The 15,243-nt window shown below is 41.9% G+C and overlaps 1 protein-coding gene across 1 annotated transcript; it reads right to left on the bottom strand.

Annotated features, from left to right (window-relative positions):
- Nucleotides 1–468: 468 nt before the first annotated feature.
- On the bottom strand, nt 469–4,481 carry PPP1R3C (protein phosphatase 1 regulatory subunit 3C). Its single transcript, XM_054276986.1, has 2 exons — nt 4,451–4,481; nt 469–2,987 (listed from the first exon to the last, which is right to left on the bottom strand). Exon 2 carries the CDS (start codon nt 2,984–2,986, stop codon nt 2,042–2,044), a length of 945 nt encoding a protein of 314 aa, XP_054132961.1. The 5' UTR covers nt 2,987; nt 4,451–4,481; the 3' UTR covers nt 469–2,041.
- Nucleotides 4,482–15,243: the final 10,762 nt, after the last annotated feature.

Here is a 15,243-nt window from a genome sequence, read left to right as displayed (position 1 = left end):
CCGGACAGCAGCACAGCTGCAGGAGGCAGCACAACCAGCCGAGTTCAGGTGAAACCAAGCCAGAAAACATTAAGTGCTGCTGTGTAGATTCACCCATCCACACGTCACATATGCTCTAGCTCAGCAGGTAAGTCTGGCCCTCAGATTAAGACACGCTCCTGCCAGACTTGCCCACAGCATAGCAAAATCCTTGACTAAATCTGTCAAACCAAAATATTCCAGGTAAATTTAGTGAGATACAGTGTTTCTTAAAATGATACAACTTGCAAGGTGAATACTCTCATGTAGTGAAGGGGTTGGGTTTCATTTTCAGGGTAGTGCCAGTTTCTGATCTGAGATGCCATACCACAGCCAGCTTTAGCAGATCCCATGGCACAGAACAAACTGGTTGTACTTTGTATCACAGCTAAGTTTGTTTTACAGAAACTGAGAAAATAGACAGATTGAGCTGACACAGTGAGAACCAGATGTATCAAAATAAAATTTATTCTTAAAATGGCTAGTTTACACATAACAGCAAAGGTTACATAAGGAAAAGTGCAATTAGTGGAGGAGGCTTATTTCACCTTAGTACTTAACATCTCGCTGCACTGCAAGTAGCTTCACACACAGGCTATTGTACTTCTTAGCCGTGGACAAAAATGTGACTTATTTTTTGATGTTAACACCATTTCAGTATAGTTAAAAAGTGTGCCAGCATTCACACCTGCTGAGCATGTACTGGACAATTTCTCACACAAGTCTTGCATGAAACCCAGATAACATTTAAAGTTTGACAGCTCAGAAAGCTAAATTATAAGCATACAGATACAAAATATATATTAGTTTACTAAACTCTAAAATCAAGCTTATAAAAATGAGGTAAACCAGAACAGTTTTCTATGTGCAAGCCTATATTCAGTCTAGAAAAAACTAGTAACAACCCTGCTCTTTTAAAGACATTAGCTCTCATAAAGTGCAGCTAATTCACTGTCTTCAATATGAAGGACCTTGCCTATGTTACTTGTGAAAAGTCATGGCTAACATTGCAATTAGGAGCAAGATACTCAACCATCAGATGCTGTAAGATTAGATCTGGTGATGAGTGGAATCACCTAATGATACTACAGAGTAGGAAATTCAAAAATCACTTTCTTTTGTTGCCTAACCCTATTTTTATCATATTAGGGTGGCTTTAAAATTTTTTCAAAGGCACATTTTTCTTTTAACATTGAAAGGCAACCATTTGCCTGCTAAATAAGTAAGATGGTGAAGTCAAGGTTACATTTGTTATCAAATGCAAGGCTTCACAAAGACAGTAAGGACAGAGAAGACTTCTTAAAGCAGTGGTCACTTCTACTATTCACTTTGCATCATTTTCTTTAGTCTTCTTTCTATCCCATAGATCTTTCTCTGAGATTTAGAAAAACAGCTTTGGAAAGAAGTAATCAGAACATTGCACATCTCCAAGTTATGTAGCACATACTACCTCTTCCCCTTTTCCCACTTGTCCATTATCCTCTCCAAGTTTCTTAACATGTATTGAAGCCACAAATCTTTGCCATGCACCCCTACCTGCCTTTGCTGCAAGCACACAGAGGGTCACAGCAAGCCTCCTGACAGCATCTACTGCACTCCTGATAGGTGCAGAAGGAGTTGTGACATTCTGTTTGCACCCCTGTGCACACACATACACTCACACAGTTACCACAGCTTGCTGAGACACCCTTGCCTTCCATACACTTTGCAAGTCTCTCCCCTAGTGACCCAGGAGAGCTGACAGCAGGAAGAAAGCAGCATATATTTGAGATACAGGCAAGCTACTCCTATAGTATGTAACATACACATGAGTTGCACCTTGGTTTTCTTTTCTTCCAAGGATAAAGTTTGGCTAAGAACTTCAGGAGCATAATATGGTTTAACAAGTCCCACAGTCTAATGAACTTGGATTTTTTCAGGCAGCAAACAAAACCTGCCAGGTGGCTTCACGATGCAGCATGTGAACCAGAAATCTAGCACTGTTCTGTTGCCAAATGGAAGGATTCTTCCCCAGCAGTCTGGATCACCAATATGGTGATGAATTTTCAATCTGACCCGAGCTCTGCCACTGGGGAAACAGGCCACTGGACAACCTTGGACTGCCCAGCTGATCAGCTTCTCTCTCTTGTCCTCTCCTTGAAGTCTGAAGATCTACATAGCCTTCTTTGGCAGATGGTATCTGAACACCATTAGGCTTCCACTCTGCGTGTACAATTTTGTAGTTCTGCCCCTCGTTATTGTCCCAGAAGGTATGTTCTCCACTTTGGTAAGAAATGCAAAACTCTATCTTCTCTTCAGGGGAAATGGCAGGAGGAAAATCAATGGCAAATGAGAAGGTATCATTTTCAGAATCACTGTAAACATTGTTCATGTACACACACTCAACATCTTTGTAGGTCTTCCACGTGTCGAAAGTAATACGAACCTGAACCTTTTTTTCAAAGCTGACATTTTTTACTTTCACAGTGCCTGACAGGACCTTCTCTTGCAGGGTGCAGGTCTCCAGGCAGACCAGGTTCGTCTGCAGACGGTTCCTGAAGTCCAGGTAGTCAGCTGAGGGCTGAGGGAAACCCAGAATCAAGTTTTTCTCCTCATGGAGTTTTAGGTCAGATGTTATGTCCTCAATGCCTAAGAGGTCAAACGGCAGATCCCACACGGGGGGCTCCTGGAACTCGGAGAAGGTGTGGATCACTGTCAGGGACAGCCCCTTGGAGTCGGCAAACACAACGCGCTTCTTGGCTCGGGCTGCCGAGGGGCTCCAGTCGCTCTTCTGAGCTTCTGAGTCACACTTCACATGAAGGCACGGCCTGAGAGGTTTGATTCTGTTCACAAAGCTGTTTCTTTGGCAGTCCTCAAGGGGGCTGAGAAAGCTCTTCAGTGGTGGAGAATGGGCTATGCAAATTCGCACAGCCATATCCACAGGCATGCTGGAGCTGGGCAAGGGTCTCGGGTCCAAGATCTGTATCATTCTGAATGGAGAAGAAACACACGATGTCACCATTTATTACATCAGATAAGAAGCTTCTCAAGAATGGTGTTTACTTCATCATTCTCTTAATTATTCATGGCCTCATCTCTGCACAGTTTTAAACAATGCAGCCTAAATGAAAATTGACAGTCGTACCTACAGAATCAGGGTGAAACTAGTCAGTAATTTCTTGCCAATCCTAAACTTCTTCAATTCAAATCTACTGTCCTTTCTTTATCCAAACCTCTGGAAAACAGATGTTAGTGAAAACCAATTGAACATATTTTCTTGAAAATACAGAAAAGAACATTCTAGTAGCGAGTAAAACAGATCCAGTTAGAGTAGAAGTGCTCATCCATTTGAACTTCCCTCTTAGAGGCCCCGAGTGAGGTCTTAAAATTCCAACAAGCTGGATCAGCTGCTTCATCTCTGAGCACAGACAGCACTATATTAAGCAAGTTGCCTATCCCATCAGAGCATCAGATGGGATTCTACATATCTTTACGCAGAACCATCATTCTGTGGCTCTGAACAACTGTCAGTTGATCTTTTTAGGAACTTGTTAAAAATACTAAAGCACCTTTAGAAATATTTTTGAGCTGTGAACCCAGGTCTAAGTAACAGGGCTCTTTGCACTGTTAATGTCAACTGCTGAGTGAAGCAGGGGGAAAAAGTGGGAAAAGAGAAGGACATACTATTTTTTCACCTCCTTAGGCTTCAAGAATTGACTTTAAAACAACTTTTGATAATCCATAAAGGCTATGCTGAAACTCTACTGCAAGGATTCAAAAAGAATACTACAGGTTTTTTTGTAAAGAGTTACGGATGATGGATAGCAAAATTACTGTGCAAGGCCATGGCCCATACAATACCAGATAGCTTTAATATTTCTAAAAAGGGGCTTCAACCATAGAACATCCCTGCTGAGATGGATGCAGTCCTTGCAGGAAATGCAGAGTTTTGTTGAGTCACAGAAAGGCATTTGCTTTGTCACTTAAATAAATGGCTTTCTACTTCCCAGGGTTCTCACTGGTATTTCAGAGCCCTGCCAAAACTAAAGCAGAAGCTGCACTGGTCTGTTCTTGCCTTTTTTAATTGTGGAGTATTTACCATAACAAGCAGCAGGAGGAAAGTACTCGAATCAAATTAATCAACTTTTGCTTTGCTTTATTAGGAATAGAACTAAGGCTTCAGAAATAATCTCTCTGCAACTTTGGTGACCCGAGCTTTTGCAGCGTCAGGGAAAAGGAAAAAAAAAAAGGGGAAACAGAAAAGGAAAAAAGCCCACGCAACACGGAAATAGCAAACAAGCGCCAAGCATGCAAACCCCACGCCACGGCCGGAGCAGCTGCCGGGTGCTGGAGGGGCAGCAGCGGGGGCAGCGCCCGGCGGGAGCCGCGGAGCGCAGCGGGACCCGGGCACCGCCGGCACAGCCGGGCGGGCAGCGGCCCGGGCGGCGCTTACCTGGTGCGCTGAGTGCTGGGGCCGCCACCGCCGCTCGGGGCCGCGCCCGCCGCTCCGCCGCCTTTATGGGGCCGGGCGCGGCCCGCGGCCAAGGGGCGGCCCCGGCCGGGCCGTGAGGGGGGCGCGGCCGCCGCTGCCGGCCGGGGCTGCCGCGTGCCCGGGGACTGCCGGCCCGACGCGCCCCCGGCGCCCTGCCCGTGCCCGGAGCTGCCCCCGCTCCCTCGTGCTCCGGGAAGGGCGGCAGCAGCTGCGGGCACGCAGGGCGGGCAGGGCTGGTGCGGCACGCGGCTGTGCAGGGAGCGGGCGGGACCCTCCGTACCCTGCGGCGGGGCGAACCCGTGCCCGGCGGGGCTGCTCGGGACGCTGCTCAACGACCTTGCCCTGTAGAACTAAACCCGTGTTAAATTATAGACTTCTCTGCTCCGTTGGAAAGGAGCTGAGACTCTGAGGTGTAAGGTGATGTTCCCAGGGCCAGAAATCCATCATCCTGGAATCTTAACTGCCTTTGTCGTCAGTGAAAAAGCACTTTTGAACTTTTAGCGTGAATGGCACCGATAGCTTTTCACAGCCCACACCTGGTGATCTGTATGCTATCTGAGGATGACAGGCCTTGCGACAGGTTCCGCATTTTATGTACTGCCTTTTTCCACAGGAAAGGGACAAAATCTAGTGGAAGGCAGGCCCCACAGCATTAGCCATAGCAACACTGTGGCACTGCTGGTGTCCTGTCTTCCAGAGGCTCCGTGGCAGACAAGCTCATGCAGAGGCTGTGGACAGCCAACCTTCTGCAGGCTGAGTAATCCTACTAGAGAAGGTTCATCACTGAGTTACTGCTCTTCAAAGACCATGTCCTGGTTGCTGGTTTCTCCCTGAGTCTTCTGTGGATCAACAGTTCTACTGCCGCCTTTTTGCTGCCCAGCTGTTCTTTCCCAAGGGTGATAGATGACTTGCAATCAACCTACAAGATATGATAGGGAGTCTGTGAACTGAGATTTTTCTGAGTTCACAGCTTTTACCAGCAGATGAGACCACATACATCTGTATGAGCAGCAGGAAGTCCTATGTTCTAATGAAGCAAATGGGGCTTACAGTGATGAACAAACAGTAAAGGCTTTTTCTGTTCTTGATTTGTGAGCAAAAGAAATTAAAAGCTCTACTACTTATGTGTGAGGAGTCATTAGAAGATAGGGTGTGAGCATACCAGATGATGACAAGGACACTTTCACCTTGGATTCAAGCTACATATAAGCAGAGGGAGCAAACAGGAAAGGCTGGAGGCTTCTGCTGACAGATGCATAGCACATGGATCAGTATCTGCCTCTACACAAATAATGAGAGTATTCATAAGACAGTAACACTTCAGTTTCTTAGTTCTGCCCCTTGGTGACTGAAGTTCCTGCCTTTCGTGACAGTACGTGACATTAAGTGTCACCCAGACGAAGTCTGAAACAGTAACTGGCAATGCAGACAAGGCTTTGGAAGGTCCTGCTCCGTTCCCTGGAGCCACTTACTCAGGACAACCTTCCCTGGTCCTCCACTTCTCAGCTTGCATCTCTGCTGCTCACATTGCTCTTCCTCTCCTTTCCCTTCTTTTATCTTTTGGTGACTGCTGGCTCCCTATCAAAGGCAGATGATATTTTCTCGTTGTTTGTCTACAGAAAGTGATAGAAAACAGCATCTGTGTTTTGGAAGCCTTGCTAGTAGCCTTACTAGTAGCAAATGTATTTTTCTTTTGGAGGAGCTACAAAGACTTTCAGCCCCAGCCCTCCACCTGCAGTCAGCCAGGCCAAGCATACCCATAAGGGTATAAGGGAGGACTGGACACATGGCTGGCACTTACCAAATCTCTTCTATTTACTCATTATAAAAAATGAGTAAATAACCCTGAAGTTTGTTTGCCTGTGCTACTTGAATCTTTGTCCATGGATCTTCCCCCACACACAGCTTAGCTGGGCTGCTGTGTTATCAGGGATCACGTGCAGCAGCTTGGGCTGCTCTATCCCACTATCTGCAGACACTAAATAAGAGCTACTTGATTCCTGTAAAAAAGGAGTTGCCTCAAGGCTTTCCCACACATATTTCTGTTGCTATGTAGTAGCTCATTGCCCTGTTGGTGCTATAAAATATTTTGCTCTTCCTGGGTAAAATACCTGTTTTGCCCAACTTGGAAAACATCTTGAAAGATTGTTTAAAGTGATAATGTTTAGCAAAAAGCCAGTAGTGAGATCCAGAGCCTTTCACAGGCAGATCATTGCCCAAGTCAGTAAATACAGACTGGATACGGTAACTTTGTGCCTAATTGGTAATCTGGAGCACATTCATGGCCGTGGACTTGTGTCCCAGTTCCTGGTTGCCAATACAAGCAGAGAGCATTGTGCAGAGCCAGGGTAACTCTTTCCTCACCCAGTGAGGCGTCCCTGCATTGAGGCAAACTGACAGGGTTATCTGAGTTAGCACACCAGTTTGTCCTGTCAGTGATGGTTCCCTAGCTGTGCTTTTTATAGAGGACTCAGGTTTCCAGATACTTTGGTTTGGCATTTTAAAATGTAGATCTGTCTGTCTGTCTTACCTTTCAAATAGTGCTGCTAAAATGGGAGCAGCAGAGGAAAAAAAACCTACTGTCTTACTGTGCATTTGACAGCACTCTGTGGCATATCAGCTTTTCTGACATTTGTAGCAGCACAATGGCAGAAATATGTAACTGGAAAAAGCACAGCTGATTATCAAGTCAAGCCCCTTCATAGGGGGTTGTACCTTCAACCACTTCTGTAAGAAGGAAACCCAAATCGATCACCCAAACTAGTTCTCTGTCTTTTCCTGAAAAAGTGGCACATTAGATCTAATAAGTTAATTGCAACATATTAGCTGTTGAAAACACAATTTTATCATAGCTACCACAGTTTCACTAAACATTAAATGTATGTTTTTAAAAACGCTTTGCAGCCTAGATGGTCCAGATGCAATGGAAGGCACAGGCTCGCTTTCAAGGAGTTCATTGAGGTTGCTCAGTGACAAACTGGCAATTGGATTCACGCTGTTCTGTTCAAAGACAAATTATGGTATTAGCTCCACAGTGAATGCTTTTATATGCAGATAGTCCTCCGGGTCTTGCCATTCTGCACCTCACCTGAACTACCCACGACCTTTCAATCAGCAGTTCTAGGAACAGATAATGAGTGATTGTGCCTTCCTGTCAGCTATCACACCGCAATGGGCTGCTCTGGTAATCTCTTTGCTGGCTCTTGTCATTTTATGAGAATGAAAGAATTGCTTTTTTTCAGCCTCTGTTCTGAGACTGAGTAATTAAGCAAGGATTTTGTGTTTACTCTGATTTTATTACTTTCAGGTTGCTCTGCTTCTTTGCTATCCTCCCCCACAACTTCGGGAGGGAAGAGAGGAAATACATTGCAGTGGAGGATATAGAAAGAGTAGAGGAGCTATTAGCATTTAATTAAAGCCTTTTGAAACAAAGATAGGCAAATATTTCCTCAGAGCAAAGTAAAGTCATGACGGCATTTATAGGTAAAAAAGTCCAGAGAGAAAAACATATGTCCATTTCACTTGCATAGTATCTCTTGAGAAATCCTTGTTGTTTGCAAGGGAGAGCAATGCTAGCTTAATGCAGTTACAGTATGCAATTGAGCAGGGGAGCTTTTGATTTGGTTTTGGGCTTGAAGCTAAAACAAATTGCTAGGCCAGTGGAACTATACTGGTGTCATTAGAAAACAGAGTATGTCCACCTTATTGGCTGGCACGTTCCTGCAGCATCACACAACACCTGTGAAAGACACAGCTTTAATGACTTTAAAGAACACCTGTGGTAATAGACAGGGACAATTCTGTCACACAAGGTTTACAGCAGCATTTTTTTTCCCTTGTTTTGGGCTCTTCTGTTCAATATTTGTTCTCTGCTACTAAGACCAATCTTTGTAAAGTGTATTATCTATGAAGTTGGGTTTCAGTTTTCTATGAATGTGACTGTAAGGCAAATAGTGATTTTTCAGACATATAGCAAGTTACTTAAGCCTGTAAGACTTTGAAAATTTAAAATTACTTTGAATGGTTTATCTGATGAAATACAGTAGGCAGAAGTTTTATTAAGTCTTAGTAGAAGGCTATATTCTTTATTTGCTTCTCAGAGCCCTTTGATGAACTTTGAAAATTACTAATGGTTGCAAATATATACCAAGGAAAGTAGTCCTGAGAAACTGTTATTGTTGTAGGAATTTCTTCAGCGTTGGTACAGTCCATACAAGGAAGAAACAAATATTTATTTGATATTTTTAGATTTTTTATTAGCCCATTTCTCATGGTTGGTGGGAGGGCCTGGGGTCAACCAGATCCAACATGCTACAGCTGTTGGGAAGCACTCACTGAAATACCTGTAAATTGTAATTTAAGTAAGAAAGTGTAAGTAATTACCTTGTAATCACTTGCTAATAGGCAAATCAGAGAAAGTCTGGGAAAAAATATTGCACTGCCTCACTGCAATACTGCCACATCCCCTAGAGAGCAGGGTAAGCAACGTGCAGCCAAATGCACATGCAAAAATGGGGTTTATGTTTTCTTACAGCAACAGGACATGGGTCTAATTCTTTGGGCATTCACAGGGGTTCTAGGTCTCATGCTATTTCAGTCAATAGTGCAAGTTCTTGCCACTCCTGGAAATCTCTAAGGTTAAATTCAAAGACATTTAAATTCCTTGTAACTGAAAACTTTGGACTGAATTAAAAACTAGAAATTGATTTTAAATGTCTAATCTTGTTAAAGCTGATTAGTGATAAATTAATCAATTGTAGATGAGTCATCACTTTGAAAATGGATAGTGGCAGAGATGTGCGTTGCTTTCTGAAAAAAGTGACATATGAAAAACAAGAAAACATGTCTAAGGTTGCTCAAATGTTTAATGTCATGTGATTATATCAAATTCAGGATATTTTCAGCAAAATTCCTTAAACTGATTTTATGCAAAATGCAGTCTTTTTGAAGTCTTTGCTAGTATGTCATAAGATGAAATAAAGCCAATGCCACATTATTTATTAATTGCTGTGATGTAGAGTGAAAAAGGAAAGAAAACCAAAAGAAGGAGGAGCATAAATGTAGGTATTCATTCGTGGAATAACCTGAACTTTCCATGAAGTGTCTTACAAGAGTGCAGAAAACAAAACATGTATGTATATTTTATACATGAGTATAAATCTGGCTTATAAGTGCAGACCAGATTCACTTTTGAGAATGCAAAAGCTGTCCTAGATGTCTAAAATAAATGAAGGATTTCAATACTACAACATTCTTTTTCTCCATTTTTTATGGGTTTTATTTTTAACCACACACCTAAGATGGTTGAACCTTGATAACCTGTGGCCAAACATTTTATAAATATAAATCATGTTGCTGTGTATAGATAATCAATGTCTATTCTCTCTTTTTTTCTCCTAGGCCCAGATAAGGAATTACCTCTGCTGATGAATATTCTTTTCCAAAGAAAACAGTAAGTGAAATGCTGCTTTGTGCAATTTGGTTTATGCTTAATGTTGTGTGAAGAAGCAAATGTTGGTTCAGCAGACGCATCCATCAGCTATGTGGGCAGTGTTCTTGTTCTTTGCAATCTCTCAAGGAAAAATGTGATTTTTTTATGCACATGTGTACAATTCCCTGCAGACTTGCAGGAGCCATGTGATTATTTAATATGATTACCATTCCCATAAAATTTATGTTGACTAAAACCTTCATCCTGAATAAGCATTGCTATATCTGACAGCAGCCCAACTGAGAGCTGCAAGATGTTCACACAGAGTGTTTAGAAGCCCTTGAAGGGTCTGAGTAACACTCCTTCTCTCATTCTGCCACTCAAGAGACATGATCCATTTCTCTATTTTAGGTTTTCTTACAGTTTTCTTACAAGGTCCTTCTTGTCTTGTGTATCACAAGGGAAGAATGGGGCTTGGAAATCAGTACAGTGAAATTCTGTGCCAAGTTTATCTTGGATTTTCTGCACGGGGAAAAAACTCCCCTATGGCATAATAAGAGATGAATGAATGAATCTTTTCTCTTCTAGATTTAGTTTCATTTCTAACCACTTCAGACTAAAAATTTGAGTTTCCCAGGATCTGACCTAGTTATGCCTCTTAGGGCGCAGCATACATATGTATATGAATGTATATTTCCCCAGTTTCATGGAGGTCAAATTTCATGCAGACATTCACTTCATTTTTAGATTTGCTGGAAAGAATGAAGCTCTTCAATCCAAGTGCTGTAACATCATCAGTCCTCTTTCATCCTGCAGTGGAAGGGGAACTAGTTATGGTCCTGAGCGTAGAAAGATTGTGGCCTAAATAACATATTGGCAATAAATTGGTTTCTTTGGGTTATTCTTAGATGCTGCTTCCCAGAACACAGATGGTTTACTGTCAAAATGTGCTGCTCCATATATGCAATAATGCTTACAGTAAGTTTTGCAAGATTTAAAATGGCTTTAATCAGTGAGAATAATCTTGCATGCTTCTCTGGAGAATTGCAGTCACAAGAATAGTGGAGGTTGCAAGAGGCCTTTTGAGGTCACATAATCCAGTCTCCTCCTCAAAGCAGGAATAGCTTCAAAGTTAGATCTGGCTGCTCAGATTGCTCCTCCAGCTGAGCTTTTAATGACTTCAAGGATGCAGCCTCTCTAGACAACCTGTGCTGGTGCTAACAACTCAATTATTTTTTTCTGTTTATCTGTCTGGAATTCCTTTTCTGCAACATGTGACTACTCCCTCTTCTCCTTTTGCTGTGCTTCTCAAGGGAAAGTCTGGCTCCATCTTCTCTTGATTTCCTCTCAGTACTGGGAGGCTGCAGTCTGACCCACTCTAACTTAGCTTTTCTTTTGCAAGTTAAGCAAAGTCAGCTCCCTCAGTCTCACCTTCTGCAGCACATTCCAGGCCACTAACCATGCTGGTGACCTTCCACTGCTCTTAGTGCAAGCCTAATGCTCAAAGGCAGACCTAACCCCCCACATCCTTCCTGGCTAGCTCTTTTATCCACGTGTGCACTGGGATGGACTTGGTTCATTGAGCAAAACACAGCTCATGCCCTAACTTCATCTACCCTTCACACTGCTGCAAAGGCATGGATCTCCTCTTGGTGGCACTGACATGCACTTCCTAGCCATAATGTACCCTTTAAGGGTATGAGGATTGAGGGCTTCCATCTGAAGAGAAATCACTGAGTGCCTTGGGGGAAAAGGAATTCTGGTTTTATTCCCAGACTAGGTGAAAACAAAAAGCTTGTCTTAACCCAGAGGTAGTTAGAAATTTTTCTTTTTAATGAAGTTCTGATGTTTAAAGAAATAAATATCCAAATAAATATCCAGAGTGCTTCTTGGAAACATAACATTTAAAAAACAAAGCTCAACAAAGCCGACCTTTCTCTTTGCCTTTGGCAAAGATTTCTATCAAGGATCCCTCCGTGGAGAATGAGATGGGACACAAAATAACACATGGCATTGGTGGCATGGCATTCATGTCCTTCTCCTAGGTTAAGACACCCTATCCTGAAGTACTTGATCCTTTTTTATACACCCATATATTTGTCTGCAGTATATTTATGCTTGCAAAGATGCAAAGCTCTGACAGGAGAGACTCAGAGAGATGGAGTCCAGCCAAAGCAGTTTTCAGCCTATTCATAGGACAGGAGCTGGCTGTCACCAAGCCAGGGCCTGGCCATATCAACTGGCTATTATGGGAGAGGAAGTTGTGCTTCTGTCCTTTGGGAGCAAGTGGGGGAATGGAGGGAAGTAAAATATTTACACAATAACTCTTTTTCCATCCCATTTAAATTACTAACTTTTTTCATTTCTCTCTACCCCAAAAGAAAAAGAAGTTGCTCCCTTGGTAGCTTTTTTTCTCAGGGCAATAATAAAGACAGTGAGCATGAAAGAAAATAAACTGTAGTTCTGTATAAACAGGTAGCACAGAAATTATGCGTTGATTTTGTTACTGCTGTCATATATTACACATTTGGCTTCTCAAGAAAATAGCCATATTCATAATTTATACACTCTGTGTTTGAATATCCCACAAAGAAGGTATTTAAGGAGAAACTTCTCTGCTAGTCATAGCACAACAATGTTGAAAGCAGGATGGGGTGTTGGTCAATGGAATGTCTCTGTTTTAGAAATTACACCCTATTATCAGGGCTGCTAGTTTCAAAATCAGGTTAGGCATGCCCTGCAGGTATAATACCAGAAAATAAAATAGTATACGTGGCCCTTTTATGTAACACAGTGTAAGTACAGATAGAGGAAGAGAAGTGATGATTCATTATCTGTTCATCCAAAAACCAAGAATGCTGATTCACATACTACATCCTAAAGCTTCACAAGTCTAAACGTATTCTTGACTATTGTCAAATCACCTTTCTAGATGCTGTGCAAAGGAGATGGGCTATGCTTTCTGTCACTGATCTTGTTCTAAATCAAAAGGTTTCAATCAGCCTTAGAGTCAGTAGCATTTAATGTCTCTTCTGGTATATCCTACTTCTACTATCCCTTGTTATAAGTTTTGCAAGTGATACAGTACTTGTATAGTACTTGTTTTGTCCTCTGTGTTTTCAAACAGCATATGGAACTTTAAAAACACATAATATAGTTGATAGTATACTACAGCTTTTTATTCCAGGCTTATGTTTGTGCTCTGTTTTATATGATAACCATATACAAAAATAAAGGCAACTTAATCCTTCTTGCAGGAAAAAGTAATTCTGTCCAAGACAGGGAGCTTCCTGGACTCTGACATTTATGGTTTTTACTTTTACTTCAGTTTGCTGAAGCTAGCAAAATGTTCTTTCTACCATTTTTATCAAAAGAAGACATTCATCTCTATTTCATTTAAACTGTATAAACTATGAGAGCTGGATGCAAAGCTGATGAAAAACAGCTGTTCCTAAAGAAACTGCATGAGACCAACTCCAGTGTAAGCACATCAGACTGGTGTGAAGTATGAATAACATCTACCATGTAAATATAAAAAGTCCCTGCCCTGATTCTCTGGCTAATGATACCTTCTCAGCCAAGTCAACAGAGATACAGTCTCTTGCTTTTCTGGGTCTTTGAGGTCCTCTGTTCTCAGGATCTTTTCTATTCTTTATCCATATGAATTTGAAAGAGTAATTATACTCCTGAAGATCTTTCCCTGAGCAATGTTACCACACACAGTGTGTAACCCTTACAATGCAGCTAATAACAAGGGTGGGAACCCCCACCTGAAACTCCTGCCAGGCTTTTCTTGATGGGGCAAGATGGTGCTTAGAAACACATTCAGTGGGGTGTGTTCCAAGCTCAGGGACAATTACACTTTCACTGTGCATCGTTCCCACAGCCACAGTAGTTTGCAGAAATTTAACAGAGCATGGGGTTCCTTTGAATCTGTGGGTTTCTATACTTCAGTATGCTATAAACAGATCAAATGGCAAAAACCAACTCAAATCTGCTGCAATGCTGAAAAGAAATGCCATGAAAAGCTTACAGTTTTATGAAGTGTTGCCTAACATTTATTTCATCTGTCTATATTGTCTGTTTATGGGAGAAGGAGTGGTTCAGCAGACCAGATGAGCACACCTTCTTTCCCTGCAGATTCATACTGGTGTAAGTTTAACACTGGAACGATGATGTTTCCATGCCTTATCAAAAGAGTTAGATAGTCAAAGATTTGAATTAGAGCAAAAATTTATAGCAGGAAGGAAACATGACTTACAGACAAACCAGACACTCCAACAGCCTGTAACCAAAGTAGCATAGATCTCTGAGGTACTCCTATGTCACACGATATTTTAACTACTACCAACATGTATTGTGGCTCCACTGTTGACATATAGTATCAAATCTAATTCCTTCCAAATCTAATTCCACTGTTCTTCCTTTCTAAGTCTTTTGAGTAGATGAGTTCAATTACCCACTGAGACTTCACTCCTGCAGATAATTGACTACTCAACCACCTTAAATTTGCTGTTGGTAGCCAGGCTCAGAGGGCTGATGATAGGATGGCTGATGCAAAAAGCATGTGCATGGATTTAGAGTGGGTGAGAGAGATAAAAGCATACATCCTGAGAAAATGCTTAGCTTGCTTGCTCTTTTTTAATCTGAAAAACAGGGCACTGATTTCCTGCCAGGGGACACTTTTGAATAGGAATATCTGGAATTGCCTGCTAAATTTGGTTTAACTTGGAGTAGGCGGCAGAGAGCAGCAGGAAGTCATGATGGAAAAAAAATGAGTGTCAGGAAAAAAATTGGCCTAGAGGCTCTGTATCTAGAGGCTTTCTTGTGTCTCTAAGTAGATGCTATGACAGAGGCCTATTTTTATGGGGTCATGCATTATCTTCAAAGAGGACACAGAAGGGAGTGCTGCCAGTTCATGACAGTCCTTTTCTTCTATCACAAATGTCATCATTTAAATGCAATATGTGCTAAGAAAGACCCAAGCAAAAATAATTTAGATACATTGTCTAAATATGAAGGGAAATGTTAAGCCTTCATAAATTCTGTATTTTCACTGCAGGTAAGTGTTTTGTAGGCACATTTGAGTTTATCTGAACATCATTACTCTGACAGAAATTCAGTCTTGCATGTTACTTAAAAAAAAACAAAACAAAACAAAATCTTTTAGTGTCTTTGAGCAGTGCTAAGCACAAGGTCTCCAATTCAGAGGAGATGCTGACCACTGCCCTCCCTTTGCTCTGTTTCCTTCACCTTGTGCCTCAATTGATGCAGTACAAAATTAAGAAAAGGTGACAGCTAAAATGACACGTGACCTTTTAAG

The sequence above is a fragment of the Melozone crissalis genome, unplaced genomic scaffold (assembly GCF_028551555.1).
Source record: "Melozone crissalis strain CALT ecotype California unplaced genomic scaffold, PUWL_Pcris_2 ptg000019l_1, whole genome shotgun sequence".
NCBI classification, from domain to species: domain Eukaryota; kingdom Metazoa; phylum Chordata; class Aves; order Passeriformes; family Passerellidae; genus Melozone; species Melozone crissalis.
This window is presented reverse-complemented; position numbering and strand designations above follow the sequence as displayed.